Here is an 18,465-nt window from a genome sequence, read left to right on the forward strand (position 1 = left end):
ACTATTGTCTATGGCTGTGTAACTGTTTCCCTGCACCCTAGTTGGGAAAAACACAGTCTGCATCAGATCATATGTATTAGGAGATCTACCAACATCCTTTTTCTTACACCATCATGCACAAAATTTATATTGAAGTCACCCCATATAACTAATTTCTGGTAATTTCTACAAAGTGAATCAAGAGCCCTCTCTAGCTTGAGCAGAAATGCTTTGAAATCAGAGTTAGGGGACCTATAAACAACAACAACAATTAGAAGTTTAGTTTCACTAAATTCAACTGCCCCGGCACAGCATTCTAATATCTGTTCAGTGCAGTGCCGTGATACGTCTATGGACTCAAGTGGAATACCGTTTTTTACGTACATAGCCACTCCCCCACCCCGCACGAACTCCTTGAAAAACAGCCAGCTAATCTGTATCCTGGTAAAGGAAGCCTCTGAACTGTCAAATTATTTAAGTGTGCCCCGACATACCAATAATTTCAGACTCAACATCTGTAAGCAGTTCACTAACTTTATCTCTAATACCTCTTGTATTTTGATAAAATATGCTAATTCCTTCTCTACTTGGAAACAAGACATACTCTGAAGGTGAGCCCGTAGAGACATCCTTTAAGCACGTATACCTATCAGCTGACTTCAATCTAAAAAAGGTGCACCTCTAACACCAACTACTACAGGAATTTTTCCATGAGTGATCCCACGGCCACCAGGAAAGTGTGTTGGGACCCTTGATGTTCATGTTGTATATAAATGACCTTGTGAACAATACGTATAGTAACCTCAGATTTTTTGCTGGTGATGCAGTTACCTATAATGAAGTACTGTTTTAAAGAAGCTGCATAGATATTCAGTCTGGTCTTAATAAGATTTCAAAGTGGTCCAAAGATTGGAAACTTGCTTTAAATTTTCAGAAATGTAAAACTATGCACTCAAAAAACGAAGAAACGTTATAGCCTATGACCATAATATCAATTAGTCACTGTGGGCATCAACCAATTCATACAAATATGTGTGTGTAACACTTTGTAGGGACACAAAATGGAATGACCACGTATAATCAGTCGTGGGTAAAGCAGGTGGTAGACTTCGGTTTATTGGTAGGATATTGGGGAAGTGCAATCAATCTACATAGGAGATTGCATACAAATCACTTGTGTGTCTGGTTCTAGGATATTGCTAAAGTGTGTGGAACCCGTACCAGATTCAACTAACTGGTGATATTGAATATACAGGGTGGTTCGTTGATAGTAACTGGGCCAAATATCTTACGAAATAAGCATCAAACGAAAAAACTACAAAGAACAAAACTCATTTAGCTTGAAGGGGTAAACCAGATGGCGCTATGGTTGGCCCGCTAGATGGCGCTGCCGTAAGTCAAACGGATATCAACTGCGTTTTTTAAAATGGGAACGCCCCCCCATTTTTTATTACATAGTCGTGTAGTGTGTAAAGAAATGTGAATGTTTTAGTTGGAGCACTTTTTTCGCTTTGTGGTAGATGGCGCTGTAATAGTCACAAACGTATAAGTACGCGGTATCACGTAACATTCCGTCAGTGCGGACGGTATTTGCTCCGTGATACATTACCTGTGTTAAAATGCACTATTTACCAATTGCAGAAAAGGTTGATATTGTGTTGATGTATGGCTATTGTGATCAAAATGCCCAACAGGTGTGTGCTACATATGCTGCTCAGTATCCTGGACGACATCATCCAAGTGTCCAGACCGTTCGCTGGATAGTTACATTATTTAAGGAAACGGGAAGTTTCCAGAATGAAATTTTCACTTTGCAGCGCACACTCTGCTGCAGAGTGAAATTCCCATTCTGGAAACATCCCCTAGGCTGTGGCTAAGCCCTGTCTCCGCAATATACTTTCTTTCAGGAGTGCTAGTTCTGCAAAGTTCGCAGGAGAGCTTCTGTAAAGTTGGGAAGGTAGGAGACGAGGTACTGGCAGAAGTGAAGCTGTGAGGACGAGGCGCGAGTCGTTCTTGGGTAGCTCAGTTGGTAGAGCATGTACCTGCGAAAGGCAAAGGTCCCGAGTTTGAGTCTCAGTCCGGCACACAGTTTTAATTTGCCAGGAAGTGTTCAGCCACATATGAAACGCCAACCACGACCTGTAACAAATGATGATGCCCAAGTAGGTGTTTTAGCTGCTGTCGCACACCAGTAGCAGACAAATTGCGCGAGATTTGGGAATCTCAAAAATGTAGGTGTTGAGAATGCTATGTCAACATCAGCTGCTCCCGTACCATATTTCTGTGCACCAGGAATTGCATGGTGATGACTAAATGTCATGTACAGTTCTGCCCAAGATAAATTACGGTACGATGACAGATTTTTTTGCACGCGTTTTATTTAGCGACAAAGCGTCATTCACCAACGGCAGTAACGTAAACCGGCATAATATGCACTATTGGGCAACGGAAAAGCCACGATGGCTGCGACAAGTGGAACATCAGTGACCTTGGCAGATTAATGTATGGTGCGGTGTTATGGGAGGAAGGATAATTGGCCCCCATTTTATCGATGGCAATCTAAATGGTGCAATGTATGTTGATTTCCTGCGTAATGTTCTACCAATGTTACGATAAGATGTTTCACTGCATGACAGAATGGCGATGTACTTCCAACATGATGGATGTCCGGCACATAGCTCACGTGCGGTTGAAGCGGTATTGAATAGCATATTTCATGACAGGTGGATTGGTCGTCGAAGCATGATACCATATCCCGCACGTTCACTGGATCTGACATCCCGAGATTTCTTTCTGTGGGGAAAGTGGAAGGATATTTGCTTTCGTGATCCACCGACAACGCGTGACAACATGTGTCAATGCATGTGCGAACATTACAGAAGGCGAACTACTCGCTGTTGTGAGGAATGTCATTACACGTATTGCCAAATGCATTGAGGTTGACGTACATTATTTTGAGCATTTATTGCATTAATGTGGTATTTACAAGTAATCACGCTGTAACAGTATGCATTCGCAGAAATGATAAGTTCAGAAAGGTACATGTATCACATTGGAACTACCGGAATAAAATGTTCAAACGTATGTGTGTTGTGTATTTTAATTTAAAAAACCTACCTGTTACCAACTGTTCCTCTAAAATTGTGAGCCATATCTTTGTGACTATTACAGTGCCATCTATCACAAAGCGAAAAAAGTGGTCCAGCTAAAACATTCATATTTCTTTACATACTACACGAATATGTAATAAAAAATGGGAGTTCTTATTTTTAAAAAACGCAGTTGATATCCGTTTGACCTATGGCAGCGCCATCTAGCTGGCCAACCATAGCGCCATCTGGTTTTCCCCCTTCAAGCTAGACAAGTTTCGTTCTTTGTAGTTTTTTCATTTGATGCTTATTTCGTGAGATATTTGGCCCAGTCACGATCAATGGACCACACTGTATACAGAGGTGTGCATAAATGGTCACAGATTTGTTTAATTGTGGGAAAGTGTCACAGAGACATTAAAGGAACTGAACTAAAAGACTCTTGAACATAGGTGCAAACTACCCTGAGAATGTCTGTTAACAAAGTTTCAAGAACCAGCTTTAAATGATGATTCTAGGAATATACTACAGCCCCCTATGGGGTATTACTTGTATGGGGGTCGTGAAGGTAAGATTAGAATAATTACTGCACACACAGAGGCAGTCAATCAATCATTCTTCCCGTACTCCATATGTAAATGGAATGAATGAACAGGAAGAAATCCTAATAACTGGTATAATGTCACACACCCTCTGCCATGCACTTCAGTGGTTTGCAGAGTATAGATGTGGATGCAGAATGTAGTTAAATTAAATCAAACAATGTTGAGGAAAGTAGACCTGGAGGTGCCATACTAAAAATGGATTTTTGATGTCTAGGCGTTTGGGAAGGTTGTGGTTCTGTTTTGCCATCCAGATTTAGGTTTCCCACAGTTTTCTGAACAACTTGAGACAAATGTTTGGATGGTTCCTTTCAAAGGAATCTCCCCATCTGAGCGTGTGCTCAGTCTCTAACCATTATGTCTTTGGTGGGATTATAAATCAATCTTCTTCCTTCCTTCATTCCTTTTAACTAACTAGCAATCCTTTTGCTCTGTTCTTCTAATTCAGGTATAGGAATTTTGCTGTTAGGAAGCAGATGCAACAGTGCTAATGGCAGAGGGTTTCTAGCAATCTGAAATTTCTTTCAATTTGACATTGTTTTAATAGAACCTGTTTTTTGCAGTTCTACTGTTGGAGTTCCCCCAAAATCGACACAGCTTAAGGTGGAAATGCAGACACTTTATCTCGATAGTGAGACTGAGAGTATAGTATTGGAGGCACTCAGGAAGCTGCGTGGTCCGGTATGTCTGTTTTGCACCACAGCTTTTAAAAAAATAAACTGTCTTACATTTTATGGACCAAGACAGAATAAAAAGCATTGTATACATATGGCAGTAAGATGTAGCATATCTTTGATGTTTTGTTTTATGTTCTTATTAATTATTTCTCTCATTGACTGTAATAGTGCCTTTACCTTTCTTATCCCACTTGCCAGCACTGTGCACATATGTAGAACACCTTTCATTAACAGAAATTAATTTTGTTGTAATATTTGTATATGTACTTCATCTGACGATGTTTCTTTAACAGCAGATCCAAGAAATTGTAAGGAAGATATATAAAGTACAAAATGTTCTCTAGGCATTTTCAATCTGACTGCCCATGTGTAGTTTCAAACATGTTCGAAGTGACTGTCATCATACTTGAAACACTTATCGTTTTCAAAAAATGCACTTGACACTTGATTATTATATCCTGTGTTCTACAACATTCACTTTAAACGCATGGTATTGAAACTTCCTGACAGATTGAAACTGTGTGCTGGTGTAGGACTCAAACCCAGAACTTTACATTTACAGGCTGTGCTCTTACCAAATTCAGTCCCATAGAAGTGAATTTTTCAATTTAAGTCTTGGTCTGGTACACAGTTTTAATCTTCAAAGAAGTTTGAAAGTGGCGTACCCCCCACTGCCAAGTGAGACTCATTCTGTTATCATTGTATTACCTTTTACCTCCCTCAGAACTTCACGCTGCGTGACCAGTCGTCATACCGGGACAAAGGGGGAAGGCTGAGTTGCCAGTATTGGATGGATCGAGGCCAACTCAGAGTTCAAGGTGGCGTCGACTACTCCGCCAGACCGAAGCAAAAGCAAGATGCACAGACTATCGCCAACATTTTTGCTCTGGGAAGACTCGAGGGGTGAGTGTCTTTGATATAAATTGCTGTTGGCTCCATAAATACATGACTGTGAGGAAAATGATTTTTATGCTGTAATGCAGTGTGTAGAATTGTGGCTAGCTGTCTGGCATTGTGGAAGTGGGGAAAAAAGTGGCCAAAAAGGAGGAGGATTGGTTAGAGGTGGGTGGGTGTGTTGACTGAGGGCATCAAATAAACAGGGGAAAGACGAGTGGGGAGGAGATAGGACAGAGGGGGGTGGAAACTGTTGGGTGGAGGGTGTCGGGCAGTATGTTACCACAGGTTCGGGCCGGGATGATTATAGAAGCAGAAATGTGCTGTATCAACACTGTGTCAATGATTCACGCATGACACAGATTTCGTAACTGTGTGGATTGTTGATGTAGTATTTGATCCCCAAATAGTTATATTTATTTCTATTGATCCCACTTCATCCTTCAGCCTGACACACTTTAGTGTTTAGTTTTCCGCACCTGCCCATGCCATACGAACTTTTGATCTTCAGCCTAATCCAGCTCCCACCCCTCTCCTTTTGCTTATTGCATCCCATACTCTCCCATACCTCATCATTCCTTTTCTCCCACATTTCTGTACTTTAACATAATTGTGTGTATTTTTATGCGGTTTCACATAGTTTCATCTATGTTAGTGTATTTTTACGTACAGGGTGACATAGAATAACGGGAATGTTTGAAATGAGTAGTGGCAGCCATGTGCGGGTGGCAGCACTGCAGGTTCGTGACGGTTAGTGTATAAACAGTCTGTCATTTCAGTAATCATAGCTCAGTGGAATGCCCAATAGTGTGCGTTAGCCATAAAAATGTTTTATAAAAGCAATGATAGTTTGATAGCAGCACATAGGGAGTTTTGACGTTTTTATAATTTAGGACGTCATGATGCTGTTCTGTCAAAATGTGATAAAATGTTGGATTAATAACTTTGAGGAGACTGGTCTGCCCTCAAGAAGAAACCAACAGGACAACCAAGAAGTGTGCGTTCTCCAGTGAACATTGATGATGTGTGCAAGTCTGTCACGGAGCCCACGGCATTCAATTTTTAAGCAAGCAGCAGTGGTTGGTATGTCCCGGGAGAGTGTTCGCAGAATTCTTCATCTTGATTTAAAATTTCATCTGTACAAACTGCAGACGGTGCAACAATTGAAGGACAAGGATTACCGATTACAAATAGGATTCTATCAACAAATAACAAAAATAAACAATGATAATGGATTTCTAAACAAGTTATGGATGTCAGATGAGGCACATTTTCATCTCACAGTTTTTGTGAAGAAACAGAACTACCGTTGCTGGGCAAACTCAGATACTTATGACGTTCACGAACACCCTTTACACGCTAGTAAAGTGACAGTATGATGCGGTGTTTCATCACACGGGATTATTGAACCCTATTTTTTTGCAAATGAACAGGGAAACACAATAACTCACAATGCCGATCATTTCGTGTAGATGTTACAAACTTTCATTACACCAGCAGTGAACAACTTTCCAAACATTCAAGAAGCCTGGTTTCAACAGGACTGAGCGACATCACACACTGCACGGCAGTCAATGGCATATGTGTCAGAAATGTTTGGCAACCGTGTGATCTCACAATTCGATAACATTCCTGGCCTCCTAGATCGCCAGATTTATCAGTTTGTGATTTTTCTTTTTTTTCCCTTGTGGGGCTACCTCAAGAGCAAAGTCTACACGACTCGAACAAGAACCCTGGATGAGTTAAAACAGAGAATTCGGGATGCAGTTCACAGTATCCCAGCTGAGATGTTGCAGCGGTCAATGAGGAATCTCAACAGCAGGTTTCACGAATGTATTCGTACAGGAGGATGCCATCTAAAGGACATAGTGTTTAAAAAAATGATAAATGCCATCAATGTTTTTCAAATGGCAACGTTGTAAGGTTTCAATTACTGTAAATGCAATTTCTTTCTTTTTTCATCACTTCTAGTTTTATTGGATTGTGGAAGTGTTCCTGTTTTTCTGTGTCACCCTGTATTTTTGCATATTTTTACATATCTATGCGTATTTTTTGTGTGTGTGCGCATGTTTGTGCATGTCTTTACATACTTTTTATTCATTTTTACAAGCCTTGTCACTTACCCAGCTCCTCTCTCTAACATCAACTCTTATTTTGTTCATTTCTGTTTCATTCCTGTTTTCTTTGCACCATTCCTGCCACAATGCAGTCCTACTCTATCTTTCTGCACCAGTTCTGAAAAATATCACTTTCCCTGGCTAAAACCCAGTCCCACATCCCATTTTTAAAATGCCTCCTAAACCAAGGAATGCCCCCAAACAGCCTAACGGTAAAGATTCCTTTCTCTGTATCCCACCCCTTCCTTTCACAGTGACCTACATCTTTTCAGATTCTTCCCCCACAAACCTGTTACTGCAAAAACACATCTCCATGGCACAGGCATCGTGGAACCACCTCTGATCCCTCCACAACTACTACTGTGTAATCCCTACTCCTTTTATTTGTTGATCTCCGACATTTAATCCCTTGCCCTCCAGCAAATGGTGGATTCCAGACACTGTTTCCGTAAGTTATTTAACCTGCTGACATCCTATTTCCTCCTTGGGGCACCACTATCCAGCCCCTATTGTACCCACCCGTTACAGCATCAAAACTTGTGTAGATGACCTTTTCAACTTGCTACATTACCCAAAACTCCCTACCAACTCTCCCCCAAATCCACAGTTGAAAGTTTCTGATAACATTGTTGTTAACTGTTCCACCAAGACCTTCAGCTCCACAGAAGTTTCAGTCCTATCCAAATGCCCCACCTTTAGCCTTACTCACAATTTTAACCATGCTGAGCTTGTTAAAGACCTACTCTCCTCCTGATCCTTGCAATGGAAACACTTCTTTGCCACCAGTCCCTCCAACCAAAACCACCCCAATTACTAGAGTGAGCCCTGCCTCTTCCAGTTCATACCACCATCCAACCGTGACCCCCCCCCCCCCCCCCTCCCTCCCACCTAACCATCCGCTGGTCACCTTCCAGGAATTTCTTACCTCCAACTTATCCACACCATCCTTCCCCAGGTCCCTTCTTCACAACACCAACCTTTCAGTAGAAGAAAGAATAGCCATACACAACCTCAAAACAAATCCTGACCTAATCATTGTATCTGCAGACAGAGGTTCAACCACTGCTGTTATGAATTGCAGTGACTACTTGGCCTCCATCGATCATCTGACTACTCCACCTATAAACTTTGCCAGAGTTATCCCATCCCAGAAGTCCAACACAAGCTGCAATCCCCCACTTAAAGCCTTAGGCCCTTACCAGAATGTCTCTCCCGAATCCATTTCCCTCTTCACCCCTACGAAACCCTGCACACCCATCTTCTACATGCTCTCCAAAATCCACAAACGCAACAATTCTGGACGTCCCATTGACTGGTTATTGTGCCCCCACTGAAGGAATGTCAGCCGTCATTGATTAATACCTCCAACCAATTGCCCGCAATCTAGCGACCCACATGAAAGACATCAACCACTTCCTTCACCAACTCTCCCACATCCCCACCCCTTTACTCATCACTGTTGACGCCACCTTCCTATACACTAACATCTCTCGTGCCCATTGTCTTACCGCCATTGAACTCTACTTTTCACAATATCATTCAACTCCAAACTCACTACCTCATTTCTCATGCACTTCATTGACTTTATCCTAAACCACAACTACTTTTCCTTCGAAGAGAAGGTGCATAAGCACATCTGTGGCACAGCCATGAGCATCCACAAGGTCTCCTGCTATACCAACAAAGTCTGGTTCAGGTTCATTGACGATATCTTCATGACCTGGATTCAGGGCCGAGACACCCTATCTTTGTTCCTTCACAACTTCAACACCTTCTCTCCCACCCACTTCACATGGTTCTCCTCAACCGAGCATGCTACCTTCAAAGACGTTGACCTCCTCCTCTCTGGTGGCTCCGTCCACACCTCGTTCCACATTAAACCCACAAACACCAACAGAACCTGTATTTCGACACCTGTCATTCCTTTCACACCAAAAAGTCTCTCTCTAATAAACAGGCCTAGAAAAAAATGTGCCCAAAGGGGGGGAGGGGCAGTTGTTAGGTGATGGGTGATGAATCTGAAACTGGGACAGGCAGGCACAGAGACTGACTTCATTGCTTCTTGTCCGTGCAGCCTTGCTCGCAGTTGCCTCACAACACTGGGTCAGGTAGTAGAGCCGTAACTCCCACGGCTGCGTGTGGAGCGAGACCACATTCAGTGTAAGTGGTAGTCTGTTGTGTTGCCCAGGTCAGACCACAGTCCGATGACTGCAGAACAGTGCCTGGCATTGGCAGAACCCAATTGCTCAGACCTGGAAGGCCTTCATTTGTACCTCGGACCATGTGGCTGTGGCTGTATCTCCTGCAGAAGGTCATGTTGAGATGGGGGTACAGCACAGGTGGTCTCGGTCAATGGCCACCCCGCAGCGGTCCTTGGCTTGTAACCTTACTGCATTGATACAGCTGTTTCAAGAGCGTGTCGGTGTCTCTGTGCCAGACGACAATCTGTAGCCCGTGCTGACAGCCCGGTCGGCTGGTCCAGTAGTGTTTATGCAGTAGACTGGGCCCTGTTAATGCGGACTACTGCACACTTCAGTGCTGTCGGAAGGTCCTGAAGGCTGGTTATTGGCCGAGAGCTGGGTGACTACTAAGGCAGCTGTTTGTATGGTGAAATGATACACAGTTGGCTGCAACTTGCACCTTGAATACGGCACTGAGCTCCGGCCTCAGCCCGTACTGTTTGTTAGATAAGGCTGAAAACTTTGCTAGCTTACTGTTGGACAATCTCTCCTCCTCCTCTCCATACTTTAGCTCTGCACTTCAATTAGGGTTGTGTCACATAGAGTTTGATCTGGGGAGAAAGGGAGAAAGAAAGTTAGTGGGAGGGTGGCCGGTAGCTGGGATGAAATGGCAGCAACTGCCCAGGATAGGAATATTCCACCAGCAACAGTGAGTTCCTTAGGGATGTAGGTGGGGGATGTGTGCACAGTGCAAAGCAATGTTGAGTAGTGGATTCAGGGGGAAGAACAGAGGAAGACTGCCTGGAAAAGTGAAATTGGAATCCCGGGGGAGGGATGGAGTTGGATGTGGGGCAGGACCTAGCAGTTATGTTTTTTGTTTCAAGGACTTGTGCAATTCATCTCTTCTTCCTCTTCTTCTCTTTTTTTTCCCTGGTCATATTAACAGGTAGTGTGTTTCATTGCTGTTTGCAGGTATGGCTTTGAGAAGAACCACTGTGTCGAAGCCTTGGAGATCAGCAAGGGGGATGTAGGCTTGGCTCTGGAGCTGCTGCTGTCGCAGTATTTTCAGATGCCGGTTACCTTCTCCTCTGACATTGCCTTGCCGTCCAGTGCGACGGGAAAGAGTGAATTAAATTGCGATCCACTATCACCGGAGGATGCGGAGTACATAGTGACGCAGCGTGCCGAGGAAAAGTCTTCGCTCGAATCAATATACGAGGGGAGCTTCAAGGAACGTGTCGTTAATCGTGTGTGGGTGTTGGAACTGCAACTCGACTACTTACATAGGGTGAGCAGCCAGTGCTTTTCACTACTCGTGCAATTTTTTTTTTTTTTAAAAAAAGGCTGCCAGTTACCCAGATTGTATGTATGAAGGTACTCATAAAGTTTTAACTATGACCTCAAAAATTAAACCGTGGCTCTGAAACTTGGAAAATCTGCTCCTCTTTATGTACTCACCCTTCATTGTGACATATTTCTCCCAATGGCGAATGACTTTTTGGAGATCGACACATTCGACTTAATAAATCACCTTATCATCATTCCTGAAAATTCTCCCTTTTGAAGGAGATTACTGGGGGAGGAGGGCAAATTTTTTTAATTAAAAGTGGCAGCCTGTGTGACAGTGTCCCATGCAGAATGACATGGGCGATTGTAGTGGAACTTGAGCAAAAACACCCCCTGGGGCAGATTCTCCCAGCACCCCCCTCTTGGCAGTCTCGTGCAATGTTTTTAGAGACTTTGGCAGTATGTTTCTGTGACAATTTGACCCTTATGAGTTCATCTGTTAGAATCATATCACAGCAGTGATGGAAAAAACAACCAGTATTACCTCACGCAGTGATGTTTGTCTCTTAATCATTTTATGCAGTTGTAAATCAATTGCTTGCCTTGTTATTTTCTTTTGGAGTCGTAGCATTTAACTGTGATGATCAGATGGCTAAAGATGTCATCTGGTTGGCCTGACACAGCTGCAACATTTCCACTGCTGCTTTGATTTGGTGGGCGAGAGCAGTGACAGAACCCGACAGGCAGTGAAATTTCTCATATCCAAAAGGTTGTGTGAGGTGTTGGGTACTTATCTGTGAAAGCTTTTTGCTTTTTCTACTATTGCTTCAATTTTGATACGCAGGTATCAAGCATAAATCCCTAGACACTTTGTGCAATTTCAGTATTCCTCTCAAAGACATGGGCTGCCAATATGTTCATCATTCAGACATGGATATTTTGCAAATCATAACTAAGTGCATGGCAGACAGTTCATTGAATCATCTTCACAATAATTTGCTGTTGTTCCACTCTTGTACAGTGTCTGGAAATAACTGACATATCTTTCCTTGCAAGCTTTGATTTTATGATGATGATCATTTCTCTCTATGTAGGTCAGTGTTAACAAAATATTTTTACTTTCTGAGGAGAAATTTGGTAATTAAAATTTTGTGAGAAGATCCCTGCCACAGTGAGAAATGCCTTTGTTTTTATAATGTCCACTCCAAATCCTGTATTATGTCTATGACACTCTGTCCCCTGTTTCTCGATAATACAAAATGTGTTGCTTCTCTTTAAACTTTCTCAATATACACTATTAAACCTATCTGGTAAGGATCCCACATCGTGCAGCAGTACTCCAAAAGGGGACACACAAGTGTAGTGTAGGCAGTCCTTTTGTAGATCTGTTGCATCTTCTAAGTGTTCTGCCAATAAAATTCAGTCTTTGGTTTGCCTTCCTCACAACATTTTCTATGTCTTCTTTCTCATTTAAGTTGTTTGTAATTGTAATTCCTAGCTATTTAGTTGAATTTATGGCCTTTAGATTTCACTGCTGTATTGTGTCACCTAAGTTGAACAGAATCCTTATCGCACTCTTATTGATGATCTCTCACTTTCCATTATTTGGGTTCAATTTCCAATTTTCACACCATACTTGTATCTTCCCGAAATCATTTTGCAATTTGCTTTGATCTTCTTATGACTTCAGTAGACAACAAATGACAGCATGATCTGCAAACAACCTGAGGTGGCTGCTCATATTGTCTCCATTTATGTAGGTACGGAACAGCAGAGGTCCTGTAACACCATAAATCACTTCTGTCGGTTTTGGCCAGTTACTTGAACTGTGACCTCTGACAGGCAATCAAGAATCCAGTCTCAAAACAGAGACTGTTCCATAAGCACACAATTTAATTACAAGCCACTTGTGAGGTACAGTGTCAAAAACCTTCTGGAAATCTAGAAATATGGAATCAGTTTGAAATCCCTTGTCAATAGCACTCAACACTTCGTGCGAGCAAAGAACTAGTTGTGTTTCACAAGAATGATGTTTTCCAAATTCGTGTTGACTGTGTGTCTCACCTCTTTGAGGTAATTCGTAATGTTTCAGTGCAATGTAAGTTTCAACATCCTGCTGCATATCGGTGTTAATGATGATGGCCTGTGACTTAGTGGATTACTCCTATTCTTCTTCTTCTTCTTCTTCTTCTGCAGCTCTACAACTCATGACAAGTCTTAGCCTCTTCAACTATCTCCTTCAATTTATCCTGGTCACTTTTAACCATTTTCCAGTTTCTGTAGAGTATCTTCTGTAGGTCTTCTATGACACCGTCCTCCCATCTAGTTTTTGGTCGACCACATTCTCTCTGTCCACCTGTCTTTCCTTGTAATGTCTTTTTGATATTTCTGTATCATTCATCCATGCCATTGTCCAGCCCACCTCACCCCTGCGGGTCTGGGGGTTAGAATAGGTATTCCTGCCTGCCGTAAAAGGCAACTAAAAGGAGTTTCACATGTTTCGGCCTTTATGTGATGGTCCCCTGTATGGTTTGACCTCCATTCTTCAAAATTTTCCCAAAGAGTGAGCCAATTGGGGAAGGGCACCTTACATGGTGCATCGTGTCCATCGTGTATTGAGAACTTTAGTCCACTTTCTCGGCGTCGCACTGCAGCCCCGCCTATTCCTCATCTCTTGGGCAAGGACACCTTCCTGGGTGCATTTTCCACCATGCACTCTGCAGTGTCGCTTTCTGCGTCGACGATGACCGAGGACTTCTTAGCACCTGATATCCAGCATGGTAGCCAGTCCGTTGCGGTGGGGCCGCCATGTACCCTGTTGGTTGCAGCCCCCAGACCACACAGGGACCGCTCTGCTGATGCCTGCACCAGTAATTCCCCACATATGCCAAGGGATAGATGCCCATCCCCCTGGGGCATCGTGACTCCCGGCAATGGCCATCCTGCCCGGTGGCCTTTGCTGCGGCTGGGTGGCGCCCATGGGGAAGGCCCCTGGTTGGAGTGCGTGGCATCAGGGCGGATGACATGCGATGAAGTGTAGTCCATCATCTCTCGCTGGTGGTGAAACACCAGCAGTGTTCATGAGCTCAATTCAGCGCACAGAAGTACAACCCAAAATCATTCCCTTCCCTGGCCACTCTGTGGGAGGTACGTCAGGCTAAGGATGGCAGCGGATCTTATGCACCCCGGTACCTTGTATGTTCGAGAGCTGATGGGGAATATTTCATGACGATGAAGCCTCAGATCTTTGTTGAGCATTTAAAGGACAAGTTTGGGGAAGTGGAGGGCTTGTCCAAAATGAGATCTGGGTCACTCTTGATCAAAACAGCATCCTCTGCCCAGTCATGGGAGTTACTCGCTTGTGACAAGCTGGGTGATGTTTCTGTAACCATCACGTCCCATAAGAGCTTAAATATGGTCCAGGGTATCATATTATAGAGGGATCTTCTTTTTCAGTCCAACGATGAGCTGTGTGCCAATTTAGGGTGGCGAGGTGTACATTTCGTCTGGCGTGTCCACCGGAATCTGAGGGATAATCAGGTTGCCACTGGTGCCTTCATCTTGGCCTTTGAGGGTGCTACATTGCCCGAGGAGGTCAGGGTGATGGTCTGCTACTGTGATGTAAAGCCCTATATCCCTCCCCCGATGCGATACTTTTAAGTGCCGGAAGTTCGGCCATATGTCTTCCCCCTGTACTTCCAGCATCACATGTCGAGATTTCGGATGCCCATCACATACCAATACTCCATGTGCCCCACTTCCCATCTCTGTCAGCTGCGGAGAGCACCATTCACCTTGCTCGCCAGACTGCAGGATTCTCCAGAAAGAAAGGAAAATCATGGAGTACAAGACCCTGGACCAGATGACATACACTGAGGCAAAGAGAAAATTTAAATGCCTGCATCCTGTGCGTATGACATCGTCTTACGCTGCCGCTACAACAGTTGTGGCACCATCAGCTCCGCCAGCCCAGTTCACCTCTCAGAGCCAGAAGACTACACCTGCCATCTTGATGGTAGGGGGCATTTCCCTCTCTGTTGCTCCTGCACCACCTACTTCAAGAGAAACACCTCCTCAACCATTGGCGTCATCCGTCTCCAATTCTAAGTGTAAGTCTTCTTTGGCTTCTCTTGCTATTAAGGGCTCCCTTGGGTCACTCCCTTCCCAGGTTTCTGCTAGTGGGAAAGACGACACCGCCAGTGGCTGAAGAGCCCAAAAGCAGCTGGTCACAGGGCTTCACGCTCATCCACTGTCCCGGAGACTGAGCCAGTAAAGTTGTCACAACCAGGGAAACCCAAGAAGCAGCAAGAGAAATCCAAAAAGAAAGCCCCTAAGACCAAGGAAATTCCGCTGGCACCCACACCACCGCTACCTACAAGCTCTGAGTCTGAGGATGGACCGGCGAGGTGGCGCAGTGGTTAGCACACTGAAGTCGCATTCGGGAGGACGACGGTTCAATCCCGTCTCCGGCCATCCTGATTTAGGTTTTCCGTGATTTCCCTAAATCGTTTCAGGCAAATGCCGGGATGGTTCCTTTGAAAGGGCACGGCCGATTTCCTTCCCAATCCTTCCATAACCCGAGCTTGCGCTCCGTCTCTAATGACCTCGTTGTCGACGGGACGTTAAACACTAACCACCACCACCACCATCTGAGGATGGGGTGGAGACTTTGGCGTCCGCTATGGACGTAGATCTCGCCAGACTCTCAGACACAATGGATGTGGACTGCTCAGGCAACAATCAGTGGCAGCAGGTGACTCTGAAGCATAAACTGCCTCGTTGAATGTTCCATGCCTTCCCAGTCTCACGATATCATCCTCTAGTGTAATTGTGGTTTTTTTTTTCCACTGCCTGGCTGAGCTATGGCAGCTCTTAAGTTTTTCACCTGCTGTCTGCATTGTCCTCCAGGAAACCTGGTTCTCGGCAATGCGGACCCCTGCCATCTGCGGCTATAAGGCATTTTACAGGAACTGTAGTGACTATAATCGAGTGTCAGGTGGAGTTTGTGTTTATGTCCTAAACTCAGTCTGTAGTGAACCTGTGCCCCTTCAAACCCCTCTGTGGCTGTCAGGAAATAACTGTCTGCAATGTATATCTTCCTGCACATGGTGCAGTACCTGTGAATGTATTAGCTGCACTGATTGATCGACTCCCTAAACCTTTCCTACTTTTGGGAGATTTTAATGCCCATAACCCCCTGTGGGGTGGCACTATGCTTATTGGCTGAAGCAGAGATGTCGAAACTTGACTGTCTCAGTTTGACCCCTGTTTCTTAAACACTGGGGCCATCTCACATTTCGGTGTGGCTCGTAGTAGTTACTCGGCAATTGATTTATCAATTTGCAGCCCAGGACTTCTCCTATTTATCCACTGGAGAGCACATTATGATACGTGTGGTAGTGACCACTTCCCCATCTTCCTGTCACTGCACCAGCATCAGGCCCACAGACGCCTGCCCAGATGGGCTTTAAACAAGGTGGACTGGGAAACTTTCACCTCTGTTGTTACCGTTGAATCTCCCCCACATGGTAACATCAATGTGATGATAGAGCAGGTGACTACAATAATTATTTCTGCGGCAGAAAACTCGATCCCTCGCTCTTTTAGGGTGCCCGAGGCGTAAGGCAGACCCATGGTGGTCGCCGGAAGTCACTGAAGCAATTAAGGAGTGTTGGCGAGTTCTACACCGGCATAAGCGGCACCCTCCCCTGGAGCACCTCATAGCCTTTAAACAGCTGCATGCTCGCATTCACCAACTTATCAAATGACGGAAGCAGGAGTGTTGGGAGAGAGATGTCTTGACCATTGGGTGCCATACGTCACCTTTCCAAGTCTGGGCAAAGAACAAATGTCTTTTCCCGTACCAGGGCTCAGCAGGTGTTCCTGGTGTTATCATAAATGGCGAGTTATCTACCGACGCAAACACGATTGCCGAGCACTTTGCTTGAGCCTCGGAGAATTAGAGAATTACCCCCCCCCCCCCCCCTTCCCCAGCCTATCGCACTCTCAAACGGTGGCTGGAAGGGAACATCCTCTCATTTACAGAGTGGGAGCTCCTCAGTGCCCTTGCACATTGCCCTGACACAACTCCTGGGACTGGTCGCACTCACAGCCAGATGGTTAAACATCTCTCATCTGACTACAAGCGACGTCTCCTCGCCATCTTCAATTGTATCTGGTGCAGTGGCGTCTTTCCATCACAATGGCGGGAGAATATCATCATTCTGGTGCTCAAACCTGGTAAAAACCCACTTTATGTGGAAAGCTATCGGCCCATCAGCCTCCCCAACGTTCTTTGTAAGCTGCTGGAATGTGTGGTATGTCGGCGGTTGGGTTGGGTCCTGGAGTCACGTGGCCTGCTGGCTCCATGTCAGGGCGGCTTCCACCAGGGTCGCTCTACCACTGATAATCTTGTGTCCATCGAGTCTGCCATCCGAACAGCCTTTTCCAGACGGCAACACCTGGTTGCCGTCTCTTTAGACTTATGCACTTCTGTCGTCGTACCGTTCATCCGGAACCAGCACTTTACCTTAATGACAATCCACTTGCTGTAGCGGAGACATATCAATTCCTAGGACTGGTTTTTGATGCTCGATTGACTTGGCTCCCTCATCTTCGTCAGCTTAAAGCACAAGTGGTGGCAGCACCTCAATGCCCTCCATTGCCTGACCAACACCAATTGAGGTGCAGATCGCTCTACACTGCTGCGGCTCTACAGGGCCCTTGTCCAATTCCGAATTGGCTATAGGAGTGTGGTTTATGGTTCGGCAGCACCTTCAGTGTTGCATTTACTCGACCCTGTGCACCACTGCAGGTTTTGACTAGCGACAGGAGCTTTTAGAACGAGTCTGGTGACTAGCGTACTGGTGGAGGCTGGGGTCCCTCCATTGCAGATCAGACATGCACACCTGCTCGTTAGTTACACAGCACACATTCGTAGTTTCCCTGAGCATCCGAATTACCATCTCCTTTTCCCGCCCGCGGCAGTCCATCTCCCGCATCGGCGGCCCAGGTCGTAGCTAAAGATTGCAGTTCGCGTGTGGTCCCTTCTCTCGGAACTGGAATCCTTCCCTTTACCATCTCTATTTGCGGTCTGATCATGTACGCCTCCACGGTGTATGCCTCAGCCGCAGCTTCATTTGGACCATTCATGTGACCCTAAGGACTCCATTAACCCTGTGGCTCTCCACAGTCACTTTCTCTAGTCTTGACGTGTTCCGGAGCTCTGAAGTTGTTAACACTGACGGCTCGATCGCTGATGGTCGTGTTGGCTTTGCCTACATTCACGGCGGCCATATTGAACAGCATTCCTTACCCGATGGCTGCAGTGTATTCACTGCAGAGCTGGTGGCCATTTCTTGTGCACTGCAGTATCTCCGCTCATGCCCTGGGGAGTCTTTTCCTTTATTTACTGACTCCTTGAGCAGCCTGAAAACTATCGATCAGTGCTACCCTCGTCATCCTTTGTTAGCATCCATCCAGGAGTCCATCTATGCTCTTGAACGGTCCAGTCGTTCAGTGGTGTTCGTCTGGACCCCTGGTTAGGTCAGAATGCCAGGAAATGAACTTACTGACGGGCTGGACGAACAGGCTACACGGAAACCACATCTGGAGATGGGCATCCCCACAACTGACCTGCG

General features: G+C 45.0%; 1 protein-coding gene across 1 annotated transcript in view; it reads left to right on the forward strand.

Moving 5' to 3' along the window:
• LOC126424534 (putative ATP-dependent RNA helicase DHX57) overlaps positions 1 to 18,465 on the forward strand; it is a 220,993-nt gene that overhangs the window by 8,057 nt on the left and 194,471 nt on the right. Inside the window, exons 2-4 of the mRNA XM_050087272.1 lie at positions 4,234 to 4,351; positions 5,072 to 5,250; positions 10,511 to 10,826. Of these exons, the coding sequence (XP_049943229.1) occupies positions 4,234 to 4,351; positions 5,072 to 5,250; positions 10,511 to 10,826 (613 nt within the window). The remainder of the gene's footprint in view (positions 1 to 4,233; positions 4,352 to 5,071; positions 5,251 to 10,510; positions 10,827 to 18,465) is intronic.

This window comes from Schistocerca serialis, chromosome 10 (assembly GCF_023864345.2).
Source record: "Schistocerca serialis cubense isolate TAMUIC-IGC-003099 chromosome 10, iqSchSeri2.2, whole genome shotgun sequence".
Taxonomy (NCBI): domain Eukaryota; kingdom Metazoa; phylum Arthropoda; class Insecta; order Orthoptera; family Acrididae; genus Schistocerca; species Schistocerca serialis.